The 15,973-nt window shown below is 40.1% G+C and overlaps 2 protein-coding genes across 2 annotated transcripts in view; both read left to right on the forward strand.

The window, feature by feature from the left end:
• The first annotated feature begins 10,399 nt into the window (after positions 1-10,399).
• LOC131888058 (lysozyme c-1-like) lies at positions 10,400-11,093 on the forward strand. The gene is made up of 3 exons (XM_059236839.1): positions 10,400-10,515; positions 10,579-10,745; positions 10,813-11,093. The coding sequence occupies exons 1-3, from the start codon at positions 10,431-10,433 to the stop codon at positions 11,017-11,019; spliced, it is 459 nt and encodes a 152-aa protein (XP_059092822.1). The 5' UTR covers positions 10,400-10,430; the 3' UTR covers positions 11,020-11,093.
• Positions 11,094-14,152: 3,059 nt separating this feature from the next.
• Positions 14,153-15,973, forward strand: part of LOC131889191 (uncharacterized) — an 18,238-nt gene continuing 16,417 nt past the window's right edge. Inside the window, exon 1 of the mRNA XM_059238221.1 lies at positions 14,153-15,261. Coding sequence (XP_059094204.1) covers positions 14,501-15,261 — 761 coding nt within the window. The 5' untranslated portion in view covers positions 14,153-14,500. The remainder of the gene's footprint in view (positions 15,262-15,973) is intronic.

Genomic DNA, 15,973 nt, shown 5'->3' on the forward strand with positions numbered 1-15,973 from the left:
TTAGGTTCTGACGACTGAATTTCAATTTCAAACCCATATACTGTATTGGGGAATATGTACAGATGAAAAATGATTGACATGGACCAATTTGAGAAGATTCAAAGTTAAACCAAGCCGAGGCTTGATCTGTCAGTTGGGAATGGTTTTAAGTCAAACTCATTAATTTTTCCCACCGCTTTAGGGGCATTGAACAACAAAGGTTATGGTCGAATTTCCTGACGGATCCACACACGTACATAACCATGAGATCGTCATACGCACAAGTACATTCAATCAGCAATGCTTTACAAGTTTGTTCCGACTGATGCATCGATTTTTGTATGAACAGCGATGCGGATGACTTTGTTCTGATGAAGATTTTCAAGTGGCTGCTTTATCAATTTAAAAAAATCAGGTCAAGTGCGTGTTCTGTTGTCCTTATTCAAAAAGTAGTTCTATTTTAAAGACAGAAGACGACTGTGCATTAAAGATTAACGTGAACTTTGTATGATGGTGCTACGATAGTTCAATATGAGTTTCATTTAATTAAAAGGGTCTGGAACTTTTCATGGTATACATGTAAAAGTCATTTTATTGAGTTTTTGAAAAGGCTTGTTTTGCTTTCTATCGAGGTCAAAACACTTCTTCTTAAGATAGAATCTTTGACAAGAGCTAAACTTGTTCTTGAATAAGTTACGTTCAGTTTTATCTGTCATTTCCCTCACGTTTCCACAAATTTGAAGCTGATCCTTGGAACATAGTTGCAAATGAAAATAGTGAAGAAGGAGTATCACCAAAGGACGTGAATGGTGTTTTGTTTTACCGATGAATACAATACATTGTGTTCAAAAAGAAGGCCTATTCAATAAAAAAGGGAAATTTTACAAAATCCATTGGCTTTTATTTGGTTAGTAGAAATTAACACTATCGAACTAATCGGAAAAAAACATGAGCAAAGATGTGCGTCTCACGGGGACACCCACAACACTTATTGAGAATTTGCTCGAATGCGAAGAAGACTTCTAGTTGCAATATCTTAGTTCAGGCAACAAAAATACCGCATATTTGTGAATGGAATACATCCCAAACAGTAGCTAAGATAAATATTATAATCCACTTCAAAACGTATGAGAAGATAAATGAATATGAAAACCTGATTAATAGATATTTTGAGTACGCTTTCAATTACAATTCGTCAAAGTCCATCAACCAGACGTTGTGGAATTAGACTTCAGAAGTTGTATTTATCTTAAGATTTAACCACAAAATGTTCCGGTTTTATCTCAGAGCAATTGCCAAGAAATCTAATATGGATTTCAGATGCCCCCCAAAATAGAAATAATTCTCTTCCCTGAAGCATGCAAGAAAAGCTGTGTATAACAAGATTCAAAATAAACAATCCACACTTGTGATGTACTTATTGTTAACCGCAAGTATAGTCAATTTTGATCTCGAAATTTGACAATTTTAAATGCACTTTAAATACGTAGAAAATAGTTATTGTTAAAATTGAAAAATGAAACTGCCGCATATGTTATTTTAATCAGGGTTCGGATTAATAGGGCATACCAATTAAAGGAAATTCCAGAATAAATGTGGTCCGACACCCTAATTTTGGGCATTTTAGGGAGGGAGAACTAAGACAAACATCACAGTTAACTCGCACCATCCGCCCATTGAATTTTCTATAATCGAGTGGTTTTGAGCAACTGTGTTACAAAACCCCAACAAAATGAACATTTTGGTGTTTGGTAATTCGATGAACCATAAACTATATACTTATTTCAATCTTCAAGTGCTGGAGATTCCATTTCCCTAAAACTGTAAGGAGGTCCGCGAAAAAGATTTTAAAAAATCACGTGAGATATCTCTCTTTTCATTTGGGCCTCCTTACCGCTACTGGGAATGGAATCCCCAGCCAGCAATTCAAAATAAAAAGAACCGATAGATCTTACTTAGACTGACTGATCCAACAACGAATTAGAGTTGACGGAACAAAATAATTGAGGAACGAATGTGAAAAACATCCAGAGATGCTAACGATCCACCAAACCTTTTTGGATTGGCTCAGATCTGAGAAATCATTAATCTAATATGAATCCTATCCCACAGTTTTTACCCAATCAGAGTGACCCAATCAGAAATTCAAGAACCTGAATCTGATGGATTTTGAATCCAATGCACAACTCTAAAACTGACCATGTATCCATTTGTTAGATGGACAGTCGAATTTGAGCATGTCTGAAAACATTAAGCACTTCACTGAGTCCATGGTGTAAATCTCGATACTTTCTGGATTTCATCTTGATCGATCTAAGCGAACTTGGGCGAAACCCATGCTCTTAGAAAAGAACGGGGCAAAAACGGAGGAATTCGCCTCTGCCAACATTACAGCCTAAAAAAAAAGTTTTCTTTCCTATTTTATGGCTCTTTCTTTGTTTTACTGTAGAATGGGTGTATGTTTAGATGCCCCTCAAGTTTCGATTGGGATTTGTCCGTAAAAAAAAGCGTGAGAATCTGCTTCTCTTGTTGTTTACTCTCAAAGATCCTTTCAGATGGATTCGAAGAGGCTATTACTTTAAGGATCCAAGCAAACATTGATTATGATGTGAAATGGGATATTTTCATACGATTCTTATTCACTTGCTTTTGCCTCAGCATTGTTTGTCAAAAATCATACAAGGCCAAAATTGTGGATAACTTGAAATTCACACGGATATTGTACGAAGAATTGAAATGCCAAAAATATTGGCCAAGCCACTTCACCAATATTGTAAGTAGACGTGAAATGAAATTTTCATTCCCGACGACGTTAGAATTAATATGGCTGTGGCAAGGTGGCAAGATTTGCAGAATGCGTTTAATACTTGGTGCCCCTGAAGATTTTCTAAAATTTATTCATATTCGTGCGACTTCATTTCACCCCTTGCGATTTTGAGCACACAGTTATTAAGCATGCTCCAGATGGGATTAGTTGAAATTCAGGCTGAAAGAGGGGCTCTCATTCTGAATGCCTAGCTCTGGTTTTGAATCCAGAGCCAGGTTTGGAAAGCCACAGTAACTTTTAAGTGTGACTACTTTTTAAATTTTCAATTAGTGGCAAGGCAGTCCACAAAAAAAGAAAACAAAACCCTACTTTTACTTTCCCTTTTTCTTCAGACTAGAGACTACTTGAGACTAACTTGCCCTCAGGACTCCCATGTACGGTACATAACATCAAAACTTTTTTTTAGATGCGTCAATAGTGTGCAGGTAAGATGCGGAATCAATTGTAAATATAACACTAAATTGAAATGAATCCTAATTTCAACCGAAACGATCCCAACTGGACTTTTTGAACGAACCTCTTTTATAAAAGCACAGCCCTTTGATGCTGGCTGGGCAATTTGAGGAGATTTATTGACCAACAAATATAATAATTTGATTAAAATAGACAATCTTACATAAATATCGATATTTTTTGCGGATTTCCTTACCGTTACTGGGATTGGAATCCCAGCAGTTTAAGACAAGAAGCTTTTACTTGACTTTTATTTATATATATATATTATTTGATCGACCAACGAATTGGAGTTGGCTGATCTGGCTAATCCTTGAATATAAGGTTAATCAGGAATTTTAGTCAAAAACTTGTCCAAGTCTGACTTAAATCCTGCTACTGGATCAACGCCTACATAAGCCCCACGAATATTTGAGGGCAGCAAATTGAAGAATGAAGGAGCCCAAGAAAGAAGAGAGTTGGACTTCATTGTTTTAACTAGCCTGGATTCTTGAGGGCTTGAAGGTGCTCTCAAAACGCACATTAAGCCTCTACGGTCACTACAATTGGCCCTAAATCCTGGGTTGGGACAAAGCTCATGAATGCTTTGAAAACGTACAATATCAGATACCTTTCGTACCTTCTCTGAATACTGTACAATCCCAACGTTTCTAACCTCTCCCAGTACGAGAGCTCGCTCTCTCATATCCTCAATCTTCCTAGTAAAACATCTTTGGACCTGCTCAAGCTTTTGCAAACCTGCTGAACTAATTGGAGCCCAGATGGGAGAGGCATATTCAAGATGCAGCTGAACAATCGACTCGTACAGAGTTAGCATCGTGATACTATCTCTGGACTTAAACGTGCGATATATCCAACCACAAATTTGAAAAGCCTTACCTACCTTCAACTGGATATGCTCATCGAACTTTCCATTATCTTGGAGGACTACACCTAAACCGTTCTTGGATGAGACCTGCTCAATGTCCTTACCTTTGTCATCTAATAGTGGAGTGTCTAATGGCGTCGACCCAAATGTCATTGAGCGGAATTTCATTCCATTCAGAGTAGGCTTGGTCTAGGACCTCTAACAGACAACCAGAGTTCTGACCATTCCTACCAAATACCAATTTTGAATCATCAGCATAAGAAGAGATACTGACATTACTACTACCAAACTTCTGAAGCGGAGCAATGAAGATGATGAAAAGGAGAGGACCTAAAATGGAGTCCTGAGGGACGCCCGACTTTACATCATGTATGTCACTAAGGGATCCCTCAACCTTAATTAATTGTTTGCTAACACAAATGAGGCTTCTTAGCCAATTAAGAGCCTTGCCTTGGATCCCAATCTCTTGGAGTCTGTTAACTAAAAGGCCATGATCTACCTTGTCAAAGACCTTGGCCAAGTCGAGATAAACTACATCGACTGATTCATAACAAGCAAGTAACGTTGGGAAGTCACGAAAAATATTTCACTCCTGATCTCAAGTTGCAAGATCTGCAGTTTTCATGTGCTGAAAGCAACTTAATCTACTATTTTGAGACTAGACAATACCATATAGTTGAAGGAATATCATCCATCTAAGTTTACAAGATCACAAGATCAGTGTGACAAAATTAGGGCAAAAGTTGGGCCTTAAAGCTGTGGTAGATTAGCAGTTGCTTAATGTACCCTTGTGGAGTGTAAAATGAAATGCAAATAACCCTTGATGATTTCTATGGAGTGATAAATTGTACTTATTGAGATAACAGTTATGGCGTAGCCAGCCTTCATAACATCCATTATTATTGATATTGGGATACAAGTACAAAAGTACCACTCATTTACCGAATTGGTTTTCCATTGTGCCATGTTATAGCCCAGTATTAGGTCGTGTCTCTTTTTCTGTGTGTGAAAGTAAATGTCTAGAAATTACCTGTCAAGAAAGTTCAAGGAAGAGAATTGAACCAGGGAACTTGGGACCGTTCCAGGAAGTTGTGCTAACCACTACATCACGTACCCTTCCCAAAGGCTAACCTCCAGCACCGAGATATGAACCCTCAACAACCGAGGAGAACATTCTTGACTTATTCAAGCTACCTCATTAACGCCTCGCCTACCACAACATTGGTGACTGCTTCTCGTCAGAACTTTGAAGTGAGAGAAAGAAGTGAAAGATTTAAGTCAGACTTGGACAAGTTTTTGACTAAAATTCCGGATCAACCTTATATTCAAGGATTAGCCAGATCAGCCAATCCAATTCGTTGGTCGATTAAATAATATATATAAATAAAAGTCAAGTATAATAAATAATCTTCTCGTCTTGAACTGCTGGGATTCCAATCCCGGTAGCGGTAAGGAAATCCGCACAAAAAAAAACATACCTGCACCAAAATGATGTTCCTGGGAAGTAAAAAGTTTCTGACTAATGCTTTGATGACTTACTTTAATTCTAGCACCAACAATGAGGAATGTCTTGTCCTGTAGTATCTCATAAAAGTCCTTTTGTCCATGTTTTTTTTAATTATTTTTAGATACTTTTGGACGTCCTAAGATAAACCACTTTTGAACACCCCTTTCGTTTGTCAATTTTGGACAGCCCTATATTTCGGACCCCTTTGGACACTTTTAGACGAGGGTGTACAAAAGTGTTCAAAAATGAAACGCTAACGCTGCTTTGAACGGCATGTCAAAATTTAAAGACGCCTACGCAGAAACGGTTGGGATCAACATCAAATCGTTGTGAATGAGCGACCCCTCGAATTGATGGCCATTATTGCATTCGATATCGTTTGACACCCATCAATAATTCACTTTTCGATGTAATTTTTCCTGGTCCCCACGACAAATGTCATTTTGTTGGTTTCATTGATCTGTACTACACGTAGTACCCGCTTAGGCACCACCTGTCTGATGACCTCGTGGCTAAAGATCTTTTTGATATTTATCCTTCAATGGGTTACCATTGAAATTGATTTAAAATGTCGCAATTTTGTTACTTACGGTATCATTTTTTGCTGACATTATTGAGGTGAGTATGAATCAAAAATGTGATTATGTCATCATAATGCTGTGTGCATATTGAGATGAAAGTGAACCTGAAATTCTCATGACCAGATTTTTTTACATTTTATTCTTTTAAAATTTAGAATATGCTATACTTGAAGAAAATAGATCGCCTCACATAATCGGCGAATCCTATAACATTTGTTTCTTTCTCAAGGCCAAGCAAAAGTATTAAAGCTTGGCGGAGTATTCTTGAGGTTCTTGAATGAGTATGTACTCTACAACATACACGTATTTAGATAATTGACTTTGACTCTCTTTGTTCGTATGATGATGATGATGATTGTGTGGCTTTCATTTCGCTCGCACATTATTGGGGTGAGGGACGACCTAATACGATTTCATCCGTTTTTCCTTGTCCTCCAAAACTCAACAAATGCTCACAAGTGACATGGTTTAACATTTTAAGATTGTGATTCAAATCCAACAAGCAACATGCGGAGTAACTTAATATGTGGCATTGAGGCTTTTCCCCCTTGTCGTTGAGAAAGGGTCAAAGGTGTTATGAGAATGATTAGGCAATCAAGGCTTTTACGTCGATCTTTGTTGACTTAACGCATCCTATTGCTCATCAAACGTTTAAGTTTTTTCAGAAATATCTACAGGATATTTCAAACAAACCATTTCTTATTGACTTCGAAATCAATCTTCAATTTGCCTTTAACTCCTCTCACATACTTCCAAGCAGTATTCAATGTACATATATAGTATGCGGGTCAGAGTAAGTTTAAAGTCCAACGCAAGGACCACAAATGAGATCAACCCACTCTTCACAGCGAGATATGGTCATTCAGGCCTCCCCAAGGAAATGACTTGGAAAGTCACCCTTTGTGTGTCGCATATGTTTCATTGGCTGTGAAAAAGGGTCTGTTTCATTCATCCTCGTCGTATCTGGGTCAGGAAGTAAGATCAATGTCATGCAAGGAATCATTCCCCTTATATCCTTAAAGCCCGAGATGGAACAACACTGTAACATCTGTAACATGTATGGGTGTTATGGGTTCATGATAAAAAAAAGGTCGATGTGATGAGTACAAATGAAAGCGAGGGATAATTGCGATATGCAGTCCAGTTCATGAAACTAAAAAACACAATTTTCCTGAAAAGCTCGAGCAATCGTCAACGTAATTACTTTTATAAAAATGTCCCTTATGATTGCAAGCTTTTTCAATGGGCCATGAAAAACGGATACTTTTCGAAATGAGAGCGTGCGGATTTTGGGTGTGAAAGAGATTCCCATATCAGGTTATTGCTTGTATATCGCATTGAACAATTTGCTCGAAACTTCGTTTCTGTGATATCACTATATTTTTCTTCATCGTTTTTAACCAAAAAACATGATCATTGACCATTTTTGGCTCAGAAATGAACAATTTTGACTCAGAAATAGCTAAAGGGATCCGAGCCTAAGCTTTTGTTTCGTTTTCGAAGTGTGTAAGCAGACAAATGGGAATGTGATCCTCAGTAGTAATAAAATGAAGGGTATAGTTCGTCTATTCATTACTTTTCAATCTTCATACGATACTTGGTCGAACAACGAATTAGAGCTGGCTGATCTAGCTAACCCTTGACTATAAGGTTGGTCTGGAATGCTACTTAAAAATTTGTTCAAGTCTGACTTGAAAGATGCTACTGGATCAACAACGCCTTCATACTCCTCCTACGAATATTTGAGAGAAGCAAAATAAACAATGAAGGAGCCCGAGAAAGAAGAGAGTTGGACTTCATTGTTTTAACTAGCCTGGATTCTCGAAGGCTTGAAGGTGCTCTCAAAACCCACGTTAAACCTCTACGGTCAATACAATTAACCTTAAATCCTGGGTCGGGACAAGGCTCATGGATGCTTTTAAAAACGTATAATATCAGATACCTTTCGTACCTTCTCTGAATACTGTACAGTCCCAACTTTTCTAGTCTCTCCCAATACGAGAGCCCTCTCATGCCTGTGATGTTCCTAGTGAAACATCTTTGGACTTGTTCGACCTTTTGCAAACCGGCTGAACTAATTAGAGCCCAAATGGGTGAAGCATATTCAAGACTCGTTTTCGCCTAGCCATTCTTTATTAAGTGACAAATCGTCCTACTTTACTTCAGGAATTGAAGCAGCTTAAGGCAAGCTCTTGAGGGCGCATGTACTCGTATTAAAAACTTTTTAGGGGATAAAGATTTCATCCAATGTCTCTGCTTTGGGGTTCACTTATTCGTAGGGCAGCGGCCTCCCACCAGTTGTTGCTTAAATGAGTCAATAATTTGATAGGGTTAAGGAACTGACAATAATAAATTCATGGAAAAACATCGACTAAACTAAAGTACAAAAATCTTTGGGTACCTGAGCCAAGGCTGTAAATATTTTGTAAAATATGTCAAGATTAATCAAAATATTTCGACTAAGTGAAATTGTTGGCATTGTTCTGAGAATCGGGTTATGTATAGAGCTGTAGAGTTCAATGAAGAATTGAATCTCACAACTACGACAGAATCGTCAGCAATATCGCGTGGGACGAGTGGATGAGTTGGCACATTCCAGTTGCTGAGGAAAGGCTGCTATTCCCTGACTGTTTTTACCAAATTCAATTGTTCTTGCCATATCCCTCCTGAAGAGATCAATAAGAGAGGACAGTGTTTTGAGTTAGCACAAAGCTTGGTAGGTTTCTTCCACACTTTGGTCAATCATTACTCCCTTTGAGGATTTTCGAGGCCTTCTGCAGATTGTGGATATATGCCAGACCCACATCCGTTGTTCCATAATTGGACGTAGTGAGTGGAAAGTTTGACTTTTTATATGTCTTCTTTATGAGACTTATAGGGCTCGGAAACTACCTATCCATACGACATGGTAATAATAAAGCATGAGGCAGCTATTTCGTAGAAGATCATGACCAAGAGTTTGCCAGAAAAGCGGATTTGTATGAAAAAATGGCACCATAAAGGATATCAAAATTCGGTCCACTTGGCGTTCCATAATGGAACATCAATGAAGGTGGAGCACCGTCTTGTTAGGCTTAAGGGCTTCTCCAACCGGAAACGTCGAATACAGGAAGGAAAAGGTCCTTCTAAAAATTTTGAAGGTGAAAGAGCGTTCTCGTCCGGAATATTGAATCAGACCTTGCAGAGGTCGACCTTGGTGGTAATGGAGAGACCTTTCCCCCGGCGGCTGTTGCCTGGAAAATAGGTCTTAGTACTTGTTATATGGCATGTCTAGGTAGAGTACTTCAATCATTGGCCACAATTTAACGAAGTTGGATGAATAATCATTAAAGTCGACCTTGTAGGAGGTTATGATGGGCGGATCTGGAGAGTTCAGGAAAGAAATAAAGTCAGATGTGGAACAGATCCTCCTCGAACAAAGTGAAGGAGTCCAATCCATTTTTTTGCTAGAGATATTTCTGGCCTTTCGGCCAGCATACTGGTGCAATATAAAGGTCCAATGGGGCATGTTTCAAATGGCTCAATTTTTCAAATGTTGGCCAAATCGTTTTAGCCGCTCAGGCAACGTTTTTGATCTTCTCGCAAAGTTGTATCATTTGCACACTGCAACATTCCTTCCGCAAAACTACGTTTCAAATCTCTTTAGCAAAAGAAGAATATTCGAACAGGGGTTTTACCAACATCAAAGAAACATATCAACGGGAACATGAAAGACACACTCCTTGTGATACACCCCTCAACTTTTTTCATTTGCTTCAGAATCTTTTATCAAACAAGGGTAAAACCAATGGTTTTGGCCATCTCTAGTTTGTTGTCTGTATCTTACTGCGATCTCTTCAGTGTCTTCATTGTTTTTCTCAAATTCGATATCATCTCGTTACTTCAGGACCAATTACGTCCTCAATTTATTTTTGAACATACTCCTAATCGTAAGAACCATGTAGACATGGCTTAGTCGGTCCTTCAATCGTCCATGGTCAGGAAAGGTCAGCTCCAAAGCCTTGTACTGTGCACAGTCCTATTGTTCATTGGATAGCTTGCTTGATACCTCACTCTGATGGATCAGTTTAATCTAGAAATTAGCCACTCTTGTCTAATTAGAACAAACAGGTTGTTAAGTCAGCGAAACGCCTTGGATTATCAGTCAAGTAAACAAATTATCCTCCGTAGACAACATAGATTAGGCAGAAGCAAACACATGACTCCAAGTATAAAATGCAGCAGGATCCTCAACAGAATTCAGTCACCATGAAGTTTCTAATTTCCCTTGCCGTTCTCGCGATCGTGGGCTGTGCCCAAGGTACTGCCCAATCGACCCATCATTTAGATCTTTCTGTCTAATTCGCTTCTTTCTTCCATCCAGCCAAGGTCTACAGCAAGTGCGAGCTTGCCACGGAGATGGTCAACAAGCATGGCTTCTCCCGCTCCTCCATTGGAGATTGGGTGTGCTTGGTAAACTACGAATCCTCCTTTAACACCCGTGCCACCAATGACAACACCAATGGAAGCCGTGACTACGGAATCTTCGAGGTAAGTGCCCGAAACAGGGGGGATGCCTAAGGGACTCTCAGGCTCAATGTTTGATTCCTATTGTTAGATCAACGACAACTACTGGTGTGACTCCAACGTTGGCGCCGGAAACGATTGCAACGCCGTGTGCTCCAACTTCATTGACGACAACATCGCTGACGATTGTGCTTGCGCCAAGAAGATCTATGCTCGTCATGGATTCGAGGCCTGGTACGGATGGAAGAACCACTGCAAGGGACACGACAACGAGGAATGGGTGGCTGGATGCTTCTAAGTATTGGGGATGATGATGTTGTATGTGTGCCTTTTGGACAATACAAAGCAGCGTTCGTGCATGCATTGAACTGAGTTGGTCTTGAATAATTTATTCAGCCTCCCTTCATTGAGGAAAGAGATTGTGTTGTGACAAAGGTTGTGCATGCACAGTGGATCCTCCCTGTTCACTAGTGGTACCTCCACGATATCTTCTGATCGGCTTGGTTTTATATTTGGTCTTCAACGTATGGCTTTCAAACCGATTATGAAATGCCGTTCCCGCAACGTAATGGAGGGCCTTCTGTTTTGGATCGCATTGAGTGGAACTTTGTGCATTCAATTCCGAGACTGTTTTGCCTCGTCGATAGTGGAATCACAAAACCCACAAATGCGCTTTAAGATGTCGGTTGCATGCGTGAAAAGTTGATGTTCGATCTCATCCGATCGCAAAAGCAATTTCCCTTCAACATCATGTATTGAGCACTTATGTCCCCGAAATTCGGAATAGCGAGAATTTCAGAACTAAGACCACGCCTAACATCAGAATCGTAGGATCTTGTTCTGAGTTTGATGTTTGATGATTTTGAAAAGCAATCATGAGGATAAGAGTTATTAAAAGCATTAGGTTCCGTGCTCTCCATCAAGTTCTTTCCAGCTTACCATTTCATCTTCCCTTCATTTCAAATATTTTTAAATCTTAGATGACAGATGAATCAGGCAAAGAATATCAAGGCTAAATCTTGGTCGAATTCATGACCAGACCTGTTAGCCCAGCTTTGATAAAATCGTTTTGCCCTTTTCAACAAGTTACCATGATGGATCACGCCACTTGTTTCCCAAACAAGCAGTTGTACTTTGGCAGAAAATTCAGATCGTCATTAAAGCGCAATTGCAATCATTGAATGACGTCGGTTGTGATCTTACCTAATCCAGAAGATGATGAGTATTCTTCAAATTGCGCATAATGTTGAAACATATGACAAAATGAGGTAACATGACTTTTTCGTTTTTCTCACTGAGCAGACTCCCATATTCTTTTTAAGCAATCGTGCAATAATCTCAATTAACTTTTGAGAATCTAGGGATCATCCCAATCTTACCCCCAAAATTCTTGACAAAGTAAAAAAAATCATTGTTCAAGTAGTTTTCTGGCTCTTGCAAATGCTTACTACGCTCGCTTCAACTAAGTGAAGTAATCAGTGTTTCAAATAACTAACAAGTTCGTGTATATGTCCAATTGGCTCAAAAATTAAATCTTAGAGAAAGTATCCGCCTGGATAGGTATTTTCCATCTCCTTAATTTTGGGTATGATCCTAGAAACCCAATTTCGTTGTCGCATTCCAAAAACTCGCAGTCGGCATTTTTGGGACAAAGATCTGATTTCGTGTACCCTGATTTCCGACCAGAAAAGGGGACTTTTTTATTTTCCTGCAGTTGTAGTCTGATGTTAATATTTTTCTTTGAGTCGAATGAAACATGTTTCCAAATGTTCAAGAGTTGCGGAGGTAGAAGATAATTGGATAGAGTAAAGTCAAAAATGAATCCTGCTGGAGTTACTACACCATTGCAGGTTGCAAGAGCAAATATGAGACAGAAAGTGTTACCTAACCTTAAATACAATGAATGCAATTTCGTGCATTGGAAGCGAATATGAAAAATTTTGTTTTCGAAATTTGAAAACCCAGGCAACGAACCAGCTCTGATGTAAGAGTCCAGAGTATAAGGAAAAACATTCAAGATCTAAGGATCAATAAACATTTCAAGTGTCTTAACGGACAATGTAAATGAGGGGGCTTTGTAAGAGACTTCTCATAATAATTAGTTGTTTTTTACAGATTCAACTGACAACTTGAAGTTTGTTCTAGTTACCTCTTGGATAATTGCCACAAGAGATAAGAGCTTGAGAACTGGGGCGCTAACTTGTAGCATAAGAGAACCCTGTCAAAAGCTTTCATTTGAAACACATTCCAACTTTGGCGTCGAACTTGGCGAGTTTCGTAAGGATTTTGTGCTAATTTCGCAATTCAAGACACCAGAGCTTTTCAACTCTTTCATCATAGGTCGTAACAAACCCTTTGATTTCTGTAAGCAATCATGTTTCAAAGACACCCAACAATCAAACTGGAAAATATTGACCAAAACCCAAGGATTTATAAAAGTTTTATCTCACTTAGAGTAATTGTTCAATTGCATGGCTCTGGAGGATAAGATTATCAGTCTTGGTTTGGGAGTCTGAGAATCCCTAAGAAGTTGGGTTAGCCACATATAAGACGCTCATTGCTCGTAAGAAACTTTTTCATGAGCCAACACACAAATTTGCTTTGTCCCAATTCCATGCCAAAAATGTACTTTGTGAAGGGTTATGGGTTCCAAATGTTCAGAGGGAACATGATATCGAGATTCCTTTGGCCTTCAGCCTTAAGCGAAACTTTGGCTTGTTTTCCGTGTTATTATGTCCAAGGCTGAGGTTTCTGGAGCTTCTCAGACACAAAGCATGAATTAATGATAAACCCATCGTAGGAAAAAGAGGTTCTCTAGGGAACTTAAACGGCCCATTTTAGAATTGGACCACCCAATCAAAGAAGAAGACCCATCTGCTGTACGGCCAAGGCGAACTTAAACGGCCCATTTTAGAATTGGACCACCCAATCAAAGAAGAAGACCCATCATTCTTCTGGTCTCGGTCGATAAGTCATTCGCGTAGCCGGCCCACGATAGGCGCCCTTGTTTTGCTTTAGGCTTTTGTTTACGAGTGCAAAGGCTTGTCATTAACCAACCACAGCAATCAAATCTAGACGATATCAATATCTAGCAGTTGGTTGGAAGTGCCATCGTTTGTACAGTACTACTAAAAATACTCAGAGAAGAGTGAGTGGGCCTCGCTTTCATGCTTCCACATCTGTATGGTAGATAGATCTATTGTACTCGTATATTGAGTGTTGGCGAAGAGAAGAAGAGCAGAACCCTCACGCACCCCAAGAACATCTGTGGTCAACGGGTTAGATGTCGCACTTTTTGTTCCATTGGCTTTGTTCCCCCTCTTTCCGATTTGGCGCCAACGCGTCTTCCTCGTGTTCGAAAAGGCCGCCAACCCAACGGAGATCAAAGGAGAGGAAAAGAGGAAGGAAAAGGCCAAGGAAGAGGAGGGAAGCTTCGAAGGAAGACGACGAGCGAGGAGAATCCTGAAGGCAGCCAATTCGAAGGACAGCAGGCCTTCAAAAACGTCTCAGTCTGGACGGGAAGCGTCGTTGCAAGTGCATGCAGGGTGCGGGGAAGTCAAATTTCCTTTCCCACCGACAATTTCCATCCAGTCTTCACGGAGCCCGAGCGAAAGAGCGGGGAAAACCGAGTTCACACGTTGAAGCCCGGAACAACTCAAGGAAGAAATCATCATCTTCCAAAGTCAGTGATGAATTGTCTTTCCATCCTGGAAGTTAGTGGTTAAAACGGTGCAGTGGTGATTGATGTGCCTGGTGAGAATTTATTGGCATACTTTTTCATGCTCAAAATGACGCCGAGTTCGAATCAGACTGAGAGTGAAATGGGCATGGCGGGGTTGAATTGTCCCATTTACTCGGAGAGCGATATCTTCTTTTTGGACAGATTTGCATTTTGGGTGGAAGGCATCCTGCTGGTGGTTTTGGCAGTTCTGGGCGTTTTGGGCAACACCTTCGCCTCGATCATTATATCCCGGAAGGAGATGCGGAACAGCTTCAATTTGCTTCTGGTCAGTTTGGCGTGTTTCGACTCGGCCTTCTTGCTCGGATCCATTCTCGAGAGCTTTCGAAAGACCTTCCATATGGAGTCGGAACTTCATATCATTCTATTCCCGAACTTCTTGTACCCGTTCAACCAGATGGCCATCTCGGGGTCGATCTTCATGACCGTGGCCATCGCTTGGGAGCGCTACATTGCAGTTCATTACCCATTGGATTACAATCAAGCCATGAACGACACGAACGCGATGAGGAAAAGACTGATTAAGTACGTGGGACCAGTGTTTCTTCTGGCCGTCACTTTCAACATCGTCAAGTTTTTCGAGGCCAACGTGGCCTATAGGCCTGTGTATGACAACATGACTAACCACATCACCTATCATGTGGAACTGGAGGTGGCCGAACTCCGGACCCATCCCATCTATTCGGCTTACAACAATTGGAGCAGACTCCTTGTCCTCGGGATCCTTCCGTTCCTTCTGTTGGTGTTCTTCAATACCAAGATCTACAATGATATTCTAGAACGACGCAAGAGGAGATTAAGGTAAAGATTATGCACAAAAGAAGGCACAATTCTGACGGAGACTGACTCTCTGACTAGGGCGAAAAGAGAACTCTATGGAGAACCCAGGAATAAGTAACCAAAAACACATTCATATAAGCTGAACGGACATTGTGACACCTTGTGATCTTTGATATTAAAGGCTTCGTTTGACAGACGTTTCTATCGACGGAATCTCATACTGGAATCTAGCTGAAAATGCATTCCTAGTCAAGGTTTCTTCAGGACAGTAATAAGGGTCCACTGATCTGTTGAGTCAAGTTCATCCAAAGCTTAGTATTCTAAGACGCCCAATTGGGCTCCTAATGCATGTGAAAACAACCACAAAGGTCAATGACGATGACATGAGTAAATTGGAACGAGTCTAATCAAAGGGCTTGGATTGTAACCCATCGTGAATTGGGTGGCACGACGCCCCCTGGTGGGGATAGTGCTGAATGGCCAAAAAGCGGGGTTCGATCCCCGTGGTGAAGGACCTCCAAAACTTGCACTGAAGCTTCTTTCGATGCCAGAAAGCCTTCAAGACCATAAACCATTGGCAAGATGGCGAGAATAATCCTTCATGGAACAGCCATTATCACTTTGGTGAGCAAACAAATAACCGAGTGAGAAATGGGCACGGTCTGGAAAGGTATACATTAATGGGTGAAAGTTGTTCGCCACACACTCTACAGTTCCCTACCTAGAATTATAA

The sequence above is a fragment of the Tigriopus californicus genome, chromosome 10 (assembly GCF_007210705.1).
Source record: "Tigriopus californicus strain San Diego chromosome 10, Tcal_SD_v2.1, whole genome shotgun sequence".
NCBI lineage: Eukaryota > Metazoa > Arthropoda > Copepoda > Harpacticoida > Harpacticidae > Tigriopus > Tigriopus californicus.